This window comes from Conger conger, chromosome 2, assembly GCF_963514075.1.
Source record: "Conger conger chromosome 2, fConCon1.1, whole genome shotgun sequence".
Lineage (NCBI taxonomy): Eukaryota > Metazoa > Chordata > Actinopteri > Anguilliformes > Congridae > Conger > Conger conger.
In genome coordinates this window covers 25,029,839-25,042,261 of record NC_083761.1, presented here as the reverse complement: position 1 = coordinate 25,042,261, position 12,423 = coordinate 25,029,839, and the positions used below count along the sequence as shown (strand labels likewise).

At 40.9% G+C, this 12,423-nt stretch overlaps 2 protein-coding genes across 6 annotated transcripts in view; one reads left to right on the top strand and one right to left on the bottom strand.

Moving 5' to 3' along the window:
• Positions 1 to 1,060, top strand: part of nrap (nebulin-related anchoring protein) — a 31,041-nt gene extending 29,981 nt beyond the window's left edge. For all 5 annotated transcript variants that reach the window (XM_061230102.1, XM_061230101.1, XM_061230099.1 and 2 more), the window contains one exon: positions 219 to 1,060. In XM_061230102.1, coding sequence (XP_061086086.1) covers positions 219 to 353 — 135 coding nt within the window. In that variant the 3' untranslated portion in view covers positions 354 to 1,060. The remainder of the gene's footprint in view (positions 1 to 218) is intronic.
• Positions 831 to 12,089, bottom strand: habp2 (hyaluronan binding protein 2). Its single transcript, XM_061230103.1, has 12 exons — positions 12,052 to 12,089; positions 11,541 to 11,618; positions 8,899 to 9,006; positions 8,687 to 8,803; positions 6,652 to 6,768; positions 5,325 to 5,496; positions 4,974 to 5,080; positions 4,411 to 4,687; positions 3,588 to 3,733; positions 2,853 to 2,987; positions 2,158 to 2,300; positions 831 to 1,411 (listed from the first exon to the last, which is right to left on the bottom strand). Exons 2-12 carry the CDS (start codon positions 11,551 to 11,553, stop codon positions 1,253 to 1,255), a joined length of 1,494 nt encoding a protein of 497 aa, XP_061086087.1. The 5' UTR covers positions 11,554 to 11,618; positions 12,052 to 12,089; the 3' UTR covers positions 831 to 1,252.
• Between the last annotated feature and the right edge of the window lie 334 nt (positions 12,090 to 12,423).

The window sequence follows — 12,423 nt, the reverse complement described above, 5'->3', positions numbered from 1 at the left end:
CGCAAATCTTGTTATGCATGGTTTTATCAAAAACTACTTTCTACCAAAGTAACCCAATTGTGTATATCCATGCAAATTCTCACGCCAATATTCTGGGGCACAGCGTCAGCATCGTTTTGAGTAGTGAGTCATCTCTTTCTCATTCTCCCCAACATCTGCCTTTCCTCTCTTACTATTTTCCCTATCCCTTCTCTCACCCTCTGCTTGTTTCTCTGAAGGATTCACAACATGAAACGGTGGAGACTGTAGAGGAATACGAGCAGCCAGGAGTAAATCCTGATGCCATGGAGGTCCTGCATGTGAAAAGGAAGAAGATTGTTCGCACTGTCAAGTCGTCCAAGTCCACCGTGTAGAGTCTCTGCCAATCACGACACAGTGGGCCGGCCTACAAAACTTTAATTGACTGCAGACAGCCAAATAAGATTTTTTTTTTTAAATCATCAATTTTTATATTAATGTATCACTAACATTATGAATGATCTTTGCATGGCAGCCTAAAAGAGCCTTCGTATAAGCATTGAGTGTAGGTCAGGGCATGGAACATGTATATGACTCCTCACCCGAGGATGGATTTGTAGTTTATGAATGTTTAAAGTATGTTTGAATTGACTTGATCGGTGTATATCCTGTTAGAAAAAGAAAGAGATTTGATGGAAGAAGCTTGATGGTAAAAGAAGGGATGTTTATTCTATAAACTAAATTTGACTTGGTGCGGTGGTTGAGGTATGTTTGAAGTGAAGATGAGCAGAACGAGACCGATGCAGATTCCAAGTGAGGAGCAGAGCAAGGTTGAGGCTTATCCAGAATGAAAAGAAGTTCAATACTGAGGCTAATTCAGAAGCATGTTTATTTTCATTTTAAGCTCCAGTTATGGACCATCATCTGATCCTGGGCTTATGAACGGTGGTCCACTTTTGGACCATCAGAGCCAAAGGCCAGGTAATGAAATTATACAGGTTACTGACTATTTGACTGACAGGTTCAGCCTTGTGAAAATCTACCTGTGCAGTAGCCAGGGTAGGGTAGGCCATGATCTTTAAGAATAAAAACTGTTGAAGCACTCTTTAGTCTGGTCTTTACTGTCAACTATGGTGGAAAAGCAACAATGTACTCATGGTCAACAACCTAAGATTTACAAAGAGCACAGGCAAGCATATGGTCACACGTGGGGTTTCAATCACACACATATCCATTGTCACATACTCATTGCTCACCGTGCAACGGACAGTCACACGCACACGGTCTCCCGGGTTTAAGCCTGCGTATTAGTGTTGACCCAGTCGATGAACTTGGTCACACTGGCATAGACGCCCGGTTTGTTCTTCTTTCCACAGCTGTCTCCCCAGCTGACCACCCCATAAAGGAAATGAGTCTCATTTTTTTTACACACCAGCGGGCCGCCAGAGTCTCCCTGCAGACACAGAATAAGAAAATAAGTTCAGTTTTTTTTAATTTTTTTTTACTTCCACGTGACAACATGAATTACAGGCACATCACAGACCCTTTATAGAGCTCATTTAGAACATTTGGGGAAATTGCTGCATACTTTCCTTCCATGTATAGGTTTTATGGTTTTCATTGGATCAAAAGCACCTTGTGACGAATTGAGCGCAGTGTCTACTGACAAGAGCTCAACCATTTAAGGCTGTCTGTGAGAAATATCAGCCAACGAACCTCATTCTAGGGGCCCTGAAATTAATTGATTTGTCCTACATGCTGATGAAAATCTATGAAAAAAGTGAGATCATACAAAAAGGGGTAGACATCTTGCTACTTTCTGATGTGCAATGTTTCAATAAGCTCATCTCCATTCCATTGTCACTCAAGGCAGGGTTATGTGACTGAGATTTTAACCAGAAGGTTGCAGGTTCAAGGCATTTAAATATCTAGTTGTACAATACACATATATGCAGACACCTGTGTGCATGCATGTGTGCACACAGACAAGCACACCCTGCTGAAAAAAACAGCTCGATCTAGGTTATGAAACAGCACTAGCTGGTTGACCAGCTGATACCCAGCTAGACCAGATTCATGACCAGCTTGGCTATGCTGGTTAACCAGCTCAAACCCAGCTAGACAAGTGTTATGACCAGCTTGACCAGTTACATTTTCACGCTGGATTTTACAGCTGGGCAGGTACACACAGGTACACACCTGGCAAGCGTCCGTTCCTCCTCCCATGAATCCAGCACAGAACATGCTGTCGTCCAGCCTGCCTCCGTAAGAGGAGTCAGCTGAGCAGCGCTGCTGGGAGATCAGGAGGACATTGGCATCCAGCAGCTGCCTGGAGTAGGTTGCTGTAAAACAGGAGGGGCGTGAGCCCACCATGAGAGCTTGTCATGAAAAACAGGAGATTATATGCAATATATACAGAGAGCTCCATAATGTTTGGGACAAAGGCATGGTTTTCTTGATTTGGTTCTGTACTCCATAAGTATTCATTTGTAATCAATCATGTGGTAAAATACACTTTAACTTTTCTTTTTTGCTTTTAGAGTTGTTGTACTTTTTATACATAGTCACCCCATTTCAGGGCACAATAATGTTTGGGATATGGCTTCACATGTGTTTCTGAATATTCAGTTGTGTTCAATTGTATCCGGTCTTGACTCTAGGCTTTTCATTGCCTTTGGAGTCTGTTATTAGCCATGTCAACATGAAGACCAGAATTGTGCCAATGACAGTCAAGGAAGCCAATATGAGAAAAAATAAACAGTAGGCTCACCAAAAGGAATTGTTTGGAGCATTACAAATCTGAAATTGTGGATTACAGAACCAAATCAAGAAAAAATATGTCTCTTTTCTTAGAGGAAATTATGTAAGTTGAGAGAAATGAAGGCTGATTGTACATGTTGGTGTGGCACCCCATCCAGTGATGGTACACTGTGTTCCGTCCGGGAGCTTTTCAGTGGCCAGGCACGCCGTCTTCACAAACTTTGATTCACGAGTACACTTGCCATCAACCGATTTCAACTTCAGCAGGGCTGGCAGAAGAGAAAGCCAGGAGCAAAATGAAAAAAAAAAAACACATGCACGTTGAAATAACAGATATCCAGGGTCAGCTGGGTGGCTCATCCTGTTATAGCACGGTTCTAATGCATGAATGAGCCCCACAGTCCGATATGTTATATAAAGCTGGACCGCATGATTGCGTGGCAAGTAGCCCCACAGGCCGAAGCACAATTGCAGGGTAGTGCACAGTTGGCTCTAGCCTCCTCCCGTAATGACAGCATCTCATTGAGCACCAGCGACCCCACTTCGCTCACTTTAGGTTTGTACATTGAGCTGCGCATGTAGAGTATTCCTCATATCTGTGCAAGATGTTGAATAATGCCATAGATTAAAATGTTTCATTCTAAAGAAGGCATACAAACATGTTTACTGCGAGAGTAATAATTACCCATTAGAAAAGATCTCCTTATAACAGATCTCCTTGATTAGAAAGAAAAAACAACTGCCATAAAAGTAGATTTTGAGTAAATTTTGCTTTCTTTTGAAACTCTAAAGCACTGGAGGATAGTAATTTGTAGAGCATTGCGTGTAGTAATTTATGTCAGAGATCAGTACCAAAAAGGACGACTCACCAACGTCATTGTGGAGGGAAATTGGTGTTTCTCTGTAGTGTTCATGAACTATAGCCCGTTCAACGTCCACAATTTGGGTGTATAAATCGTCTTTCCATAGATCAACCTTGCCCAGGACAACCCTCATTGGTGCTCCGGGATTAGAACTGAAAAGTGTATACAGTCAGAGGTAATACTGCTCTAATTATGCTAAACAGTTCACATACAGTAAGCTGCAGGACTGTGTGTGTGGCCACGACACCGACAGGACAGAAAACTGTGACTGTGCCACAGTGTGATCACATTATTGTCAAGAGCATATTCACATTCATAATGTGCAGTATGGTCAGGAGAATTCCCTGAAAAATAATATGCTCATGTATATTGGGCTGCAGTCGTAATACAGTCAGGACAGTGAAGTATGCAGTGAGCTGTGTGCATAGCACGGTCATAAAACTATATTCATATACAGTATACTCCAATTATAGTACGGTCAAACGTTTATACTCATAGCGAGCTACAGTAGCAGTACAGTCAGGAGGGTATACTCTCATATATTGGGCTGTAGTGGTACAGTCAGGAGGGTATACTCGCATATATTGGGCTATAGTAGTACAGTCAGGAGGGTATACTCTCATATATTGGGCTGTAGTGGTACAGTCAGGAGGATATACTCCCATATATTGGGCTGTAGTGGTACAGTCAGGAGGGTATACTCCCATATATTGGGCTATAGTAGTACAGTCAGGAGGGTATACTCCCATATATTGGGCTGTATATGTACAGGAGGGTATATTCCTATACATATATTGGATTCTAAAGAGGTTAAAGAGAGTGTACTCACATACAGTGGGCTGCAGTCAGAACCCAACAGGGCTTGATTAGTGTCCCTCCACATATGTGAGAGAAGGTAGTTTGAAAGCCTGGTGGCTGCACCTGGAGGGAGACCTGCCAGGGGTGGGCCCCAGGGATGACCTTCTTGCCACCGTAGATCCTGGCGGTAGAGCGGGTGGGTTGGGGCTTCCCACAGGTGGAGAAATCTGTGGGCGTCGAGGGTTCCGGTTTTTCTGGGTCCACTGGCCGGCTCGTTACTTCGCTCGGGGTCGGGGGTGTCGGGGGCACTGCCAAGATGTGAGAGTACATGTTCATGTGCAGTACATGCAGTGTTTTTCTTTATTCATCAAAGCATTCAGAGAAATGTTTATTTTAAACATTAGATTAAATATTAGGTCAAAAGGTAAAATTACGGTACATAAATACAATGTTCATGCAAATTCAAATTAGCATGATTTCTGTTTGTAATGTAGCTGAAATGAGACAGATTTGTCTGACTATTGCTGGTGGGATATATGGTAGCGTTCAGCCAGGGATAGGCTGGACTGGGGTTTATCGAATCGGTTATGTTACCTTCGCCACTTCCTGATTCTGAGCATTGTTTCACTTTGCAGTAGCCCCAGCCAAGCTTGTCCCGTCTTTTAACGAAACACCAAGGTCTGGAGTCTCCATCTGGGTTCCTAGAGAGAAGTGCAGGGTTTGGTGTCATTCATAACCTTCAGTTCACATACTAACAGGAACCAGCCGCCGGGAATCATGAGTAAGGCACTTTTACAGAGACAAATTTACAGAGAACCGCTCTGAGGCCACAATGCTGTCCACTGCACCACCGTGCCACCCACGCTGCAAAGTTTTCAGATGCAAAACCAAAAGGCAAAACAAAGTGTTGCTGTCATATTCTGGCTCATTCAAGGAGTATCTGACCGGCAGTAGTTGTGCTCGCCAAGCCTCGAATCCTCCTGGTATTCGGTGATGGCGCTAGCAGCCTTATCCAGGACAAAGTGAGAGTTCCAGGAAAGGCAATCCTCCCCTTCCTCTGTCTCACTCTCCGTACCCTCGTAAGTTGTGCCATTGTCTTCATAACAGTCTTGCACAGCTGGAAAATGTAAAATTTTTAGCGGTGACACCAACCCATGAAATAAATTAACCTCTTGTGCAAGCCATACACCTTTACAGTAAATGTTCCTGGGCCCAGTTTTTCTAAACTTAATCTGGATCAATTGTCCAGATTATGAAATCCCTATTTTGCATCTCAGGATCCTATGGATTTTGAGCCAGTTTTTCGAAACATTCTCAGAAAGGATAATTCTGCTCCAGAAACAAGAGATCAAGGTGTCAAAATCCAGATTTCCAGTCAATTAAGCCCACCTCTATGTCACTATTTGTTTGACCAAATGATAATAGCATGGTTGTTCTTCCAAGAATTAAATAACTACAATTTTATTTTCATGTAAGTAACTACGGCCTAACAGAAGCCAGTCTCACTGTATGTCCAAAGTGGAAAGCAATGTGTACAGTAAAGCGAGGGTGTCAAAAAGGGGCCGGCTAGCTTAGCATACATGAACAAAACATTTTCAGCTTAATCACCAGCTATGTTATTTTATTAGGCTAGTCATAAACAAACAGCAACAAAGTGACTTCACTTGGCTAGCCAGCTAGCTCCTAGCTACACAATAAAATGGCAGTGACAGTGTTGATACCAGCTAGTTATCAGACTAACTAGCCTATAGTTAGGCTTTTAAAAGTAGTTATTCCAAGCTAGCTAGCTAGCTGACTGGCTGATGTGGAATATTTCTCATTAACGTTGGACATGAGAGAAGATACAATCTTGCTAGGGAAGGTAACTTAATATGCAAAAACCGTGTCGATGGCAGACAGTTGGCGTCTCCTTAAGATTCGACTGAGGAAATGCGTTTCATACGACAGAATTATCGTTGAAATGGAAAAGAATGACGCTAACTATACTTTTAAATCATGCATGAAATAAATCACAAAAAACTAAGCTAAGTGAAATGTTTGCATTTGATGAAAGCCTCAAATGACGGGAAATTAAATTGATCAGCCCTAAGGTTAACATCAGCCTGCTCTGCATCAAGGTATCAGTAAATGCAAACATTTAACTTAAACCATCTTTATTTGTGATTACTTAGACATTACATAGATATTTGGTGGATGTGTAATGCATACATCTCTCTATGATAATGTAATTCATTTTATTGCAACTATTTCCAGCCCCTTTAGAGTCACTTACCAACTTGGCAGTACTTTCCAGTATAGTCAGAGGGACATTCGCACCGGAACGTGGATCGAGTCAGCCCTGGAACGCAGCTCCCACCATTCTGACAAGGGCTGGGATTGCAGGGGATTGCTAGTGGGAAGATAACATAGAGATTCATTTTTTACATGTGCACACATGCAAGGGATCCATCTGTAGGCTGGTATTTGTTTTATACCTCAGCACTTCAAACCTCAAAACTTTTTGAGCTTTGGGCCTTTGGACCTCGTCGAGCACCCCTCCATAATATGTGAAATATGTATAATCTGGGCGGCACGGATGGTGCATTGGGTAGCACTGCCGCCTCACAGCAAGGAGGTCCTGGGTTTGAATCCCCGTCGGCCGGGGCCTCTCTGTGTGGAGTTTGCATGTTGTCCCTGTGTTTGCGTGGGTTTCCTCCGGGTACTCTGGTTTCCTCCCACAGTCCAAAGACATGCAGGTTAGGCTGTTTGGAGAGTCTAAATTGCCCTAGGTATGAGTGTGTGGGTGAATGGTGTGTGTGCCCTGCGATGGACTGGCGACCTGTCCAGGGTGTATTCCTGCCTTTCGCCCAATGTATGCTGGGATAGGCTCCAGCCCCCCTGCGACCCTGTTCAGGATAAGCAGGTTAAGATAATGGATGGATGGATGGATGTATAATCTGCGAAACATCGCCCTCTAATGGACAGAATAATACATGAAACACCACCCTCTAATGGACAGGAGAATACACCACCCTCTAATGGACAGTAGAATGAAAGAAACAGCACCCTCTAATGGACAATATAATACAAGAAACAACACCCTTTAAAGGGACAATAGGTCATTTTTGTTAAAATGTTGTTAGATGAACATTGAAAATCCCTTCCTATTGTTGAAAAAGGCTCACTGACATGTTGACTCACCCTCTGCTTGTGTTTATAGTCCTTAAATTCTGGTTTAAATATACAGTTGATGGGCTGTCACATGGCACAGCTGTACAATAATTCTAATGGTTCTAATTGCCACAGCCAATGGTGGGGGCTTATTCTGATTGTCCGCATGTAGCTGCCCAAATTGCACTCCAGACAAGCTATCACTGAAACTCTGTATACTATTGCTTATTATCCAAGTGAAGACACACCAGTTCGGTATTGGTAGCAAGAAGAAAATTAGCCATAGTTTGCTTGACGAATTTACAAATATCCACCTGAGGCAGAACATAGTAGCGAGCATTGCAAGCTACCAATGCATTGCTCCCAATAACAAACTGGTATTGTTTTATAACTAGATATGTATTCTTCACTTGGATAATAAGCAATAGTATACAGCGTTTCAGTGATCGCTGCTCTGGAGTGCAATTTTGGCAGCTACACGTTCCTTTTATCTCTTTAAGTGTTGAATAATGTGTGTTTAGGTAAACCTTTATTTCTCTCAAACTGCAAGTTGCAATTGCATTGTTTGTGGCACACTATCATATCTTAGTTATGTAGCCAGCTAGTTCCATAGCCAAATAAGTTGCTTGCTCATAAAGTGGTAAAGTGGTAAAGTGAAAACTTAAAAAAGACAGAACATATAAATAGTGTTGTGCAGCACACTAAAGTCAGCATTTCATAAAGTCACCTGTTCAGTGAAAATTTCCTTACTAGAACACTACGAAAAGACGGCAGGCTCTGTCGCGTTTGTCACTGTCAACTTTCCAAAACAGTGCATGTTGTGGTTTCAGGGTTTTTGTTGCTGCAATTCCTCTCTTGACCGTTAAGCGTCCGAAATTACCTATTGTACCTTTAAGGTTCTGTAGATATACATGAAAGTCCCTTTCAGTTAGCTGTTCCAACTGCATACAAACTGTAGATCCCTGCAGATATATTACAAACTCTGATACTAGTACTGCAAGAACATGAAAAGTTGGACTTCATACAAGTTATTTGCAACATTGGACATCAAAGAAATACATAATTTTGGAGTTGCTCAAGAAGAGCAGAATAAACTGGAAGAACTAGATAATTCCATCCAGTCATCCCTTCTTTATTCACTTGCATTGACTACGCACCCCTTCTGCACGTGGGAGGCTGGTAAGGTGGTGTGCACTTGCATTCGTAGTAAGGAGCCTTTACGGTAATGACGCACTCGCCGAACCCACACCTGATGTTCCTGCAAAAGTCATGAACTGAACAGACAAAGGAGAGATACAAAAGGTCAGTTAATTTTTGTGGGATGGAAGTAGGGAGTCAGGAAACTAATAACAAGGCAATGCCACAGTACCTTTCTGACATTTCTTGCCCTTGAAGGGCACCGGGCAGGAGCATGTAAAGGAGTCCCCGACAGGTTCACACTTCCCGTTGTTGTGACATGGGTTTGGAGAACAGGTGTCTAGGGCAGGAAGACAAGAGCAGAGCACAAGGCTTCCACATCTTTCCACATGGAACTTTATATTCAGACAAGGCGAGGGCAGGGAGGGCTCAGGCGTATAGAGGGAAAGACTCTAAAACACTAAAACAGTGAATGTACTGATGTGACATGCACTTCTGTGGAGCACTGCAAATGTCAGTTGTGACAGAGCATCCAAAAACATTTCCGCCAGAGAGACCTGGGTGAAATACAGAATGTAATTATTTTGGGTTCAAATATTATTCTGCGTTCAACTGATCTTGCCTGGTGCAATTGAGCCAAACAAGACGACCGGATGGTGGGGCTTGCACATTTTGAGAGTATTTCAAAGGTTTCAAAATACCAGACAAACTCAGTAAAGCACAGAAATGTATTGGAATCCAAAACAATTACTTAGAGTCCCCTCCAAAAGTATTGGAACAGCAAGGCCAATTCCTTTGTTTGCAATACACTGAATACATTTGGGGTTGAGATAAAAAGAGGAACACAAGAGTTATTTCCCGGTATTCACACCTAGATGTTTTAAACTACTTAGAACAGAGCACCTTTGGTATCAGACCACCCAATGTTTAGGCGAGCAAAAGTATTGGAACAGAGAGTATTTAAGAATATGAAAGTAAATAACACTTAATATTTGGTAGCATATCCCTTGCTTGCAATAACTGCATCAAGCCTGCAGCACATTGAAATCACCAACTGTTGCATTCTTCTTTTGTGATGCTTTCCTAGGCTTTTACTGCAGCCTCTTTCATTTGTTGTTTGTTTCGGTGGGTTTTTCCCTTCAATCTTCTCTTCAGGAGGTGAAATTCATGCTCAATTTGGTTAAGGTCTGGTGATTGACTTGGACAGTGTAAAACCCTCCGCTTTTTCTCCCTAATGAAGTTCTTTGTTGTGTTGGCAGTGTGTTTTGGGTCATTGTCTTGCTGCATGATGAAGTTCCTCCCAATTAGTTTGGACGCATTTCTCTGTAAATTGGCATGTTTTTGTACACTTCTGAATTAATTCTGCTGTGACTATCATGAGTTATATCATCAATAAAGATTAGTGAGCCCACTCCAGAAGCAGACATGCAAGCCCAAGCCATGACACTTCCTACACCATGCTTCATAGATGAGCTTGTATGTTTTGGATCATGAGCAGATCCCTTCTTTCTCCACAATTTGGCCTTTCCATGGCTGTGGTTGAGGTTAATCTTGGTCTCATCAGTCCATCAAACTTTGCCCCAGAACTTTTGTGGCTCATCTCTGTACTCCTTTGCAAATTGTAATCTTGCCTTCCGATTCCTTCTATTAATGAGCAGTTTTAATATTGTGGTATAGCCTTGATATTGCTGCTCTCAAAGTCTTCAAACAGTTGATTGAAATACCTTCACCCCTGCCCTGTGGACATTGTTTGTTTGTTTCTTTTTCTGGACAAGTTGTTGTGCAAGCTATCCCCAATGCTTGTGCAATGGCTCTGATCGATTTCCCCTCTTTTCTAAGTTTCAAAATGGCTTGCTTTTCTCCCAAAGACAGCTCTCTGGTCTTCATGTTGGTTTATCTTTTCTAACACAAATGCAGTTGTCACAGGTAAAACCCAAAGCTAAAACCAGGAGTAGACATTCAGAAATATTTATTGTTTAACTAATCAATCTAACACAACACATCTGGGCCACAAGAAACACCAGTCAATATGTTCCAATATTTTTGCTCACCTAAAAATTGGGTGGTCTGATGCAAAAGGTGATATGTCCCAAGCTGTTTAACAAATCTAGATACAAATACCAGCTGTAATTCAGATCGGTCATCACATGTACATACTTTGACTACAAACTCAACTGTATAGCAAAAACAAAGGAATTGGCCTTGCTGTTCCAATACTTTTGGAGGGGACTGAATTTAACTAACCACCAAATTCAATTGTGGACTCTATACACAATCCATAGTCACCAAATAAGCTGGAAATGTAAAAAAAAAAAAAAAAAAAAATAATAATAATAATAATAATAATAATAATAATTCTATTACAGACTCAACAATAATAGGAAAATATGAAATGAACACTTAAATTAGTCTTAATAATTGAGCATCAAGTTGAGAAACAGTGACATGAGCACTGCAGTAAAATTAAGACAAAATATTTCTTAGAAGTGTTAATAGTATAAGTCTAAATGACATTACTGATGCAGTGTATAAGGTAAAAAGTTAAATTATTAAATTTCTGATCATTTTTAAATAAATGGATGCTCAGGAATTTGAGCAATTAAATGTGAAACACACCTAATGTAAATATGAATTACTCATGAATTCAAATATGGAAACATTTTACACGCGCATACGTTCACTCTAACGCACACTCTCTACACACAGGGTAAAAGTTCATAGGTGTTTCATAATCCCAAGAACATTTTTCTATTAACTGAGAACGTGTTTTTAAACACTTTATATTAGGTGACCCAGAATTGGTGGAGTTTTAGAATATTTAGAGGCTAATTTAGAATTTTTCACAGTCATTTGTCATAGGTGTTTGTGTTTTACCGGTTGTGTCCATATAATCGTAGATCCAGTCAAAGTTTTCATCTTCAGATACTGTTGGCACTTCATAGTACTCGTAGTCTGAAAAAAGTAATGAAGCAACAAATATATACAGTGAAAAGTCTGAAAATCTGTTGAAATGATGCCTTTCTTACAGCAGAATTGGCACTGTATCCGGTAAACTCTCTTGTAGTATTTATTTAATAAAATACTCTAATGCTGAGCATGGTTCCATCTCAGTCAGAATCTTGTTTCAGATGCCCACCATTTCATTTCATCACTCAAATAAAAATATATCAGTCAAAGATGGCATCTGTCTGCTGCTCATTTCTGGGATGTTTATGTCAGACCAGGATTTAGCTTCACATGCCTGTCTATTGTTTATTGTGGTTGTATAGATTCATTGTAAGTGCAATAAATATACTTTTTTGTGTTTGGAAAAAATATAACCATTTACACACATTATGGTTGGTTATAGATTGAAGGAATTTGGAAAAAGCAGTAGGGTACATACCAGTCGAACCAAAACTCAGTATTTGCTGTAGGGAAAATTGAAATTCTTCATGAGTAAAGTGTCTTTTTATGCGTTAGCCAAATCAAGCATTGTACAGCAGAGAGAGCCCATTCAATTTACTCAAATTTTTTTCGATACAATTCCATCATTTATAGCCTTTCACCAAAACAAGAAAAATACCCTTATAATCCTTTAACATTCAGTACTTTCATTCAAGACTTTCATTCAATATTATTTACTTGAAATTAAATATGCAATGAATGTATTATTAATGGAAGTCATTAAAGGGTGTCAATAGGCCAATACTGTAGATACAAAGCATGCATGAAACTTACAGCAGAGGTTGGCATGAAGCTTGCACACACACATAAT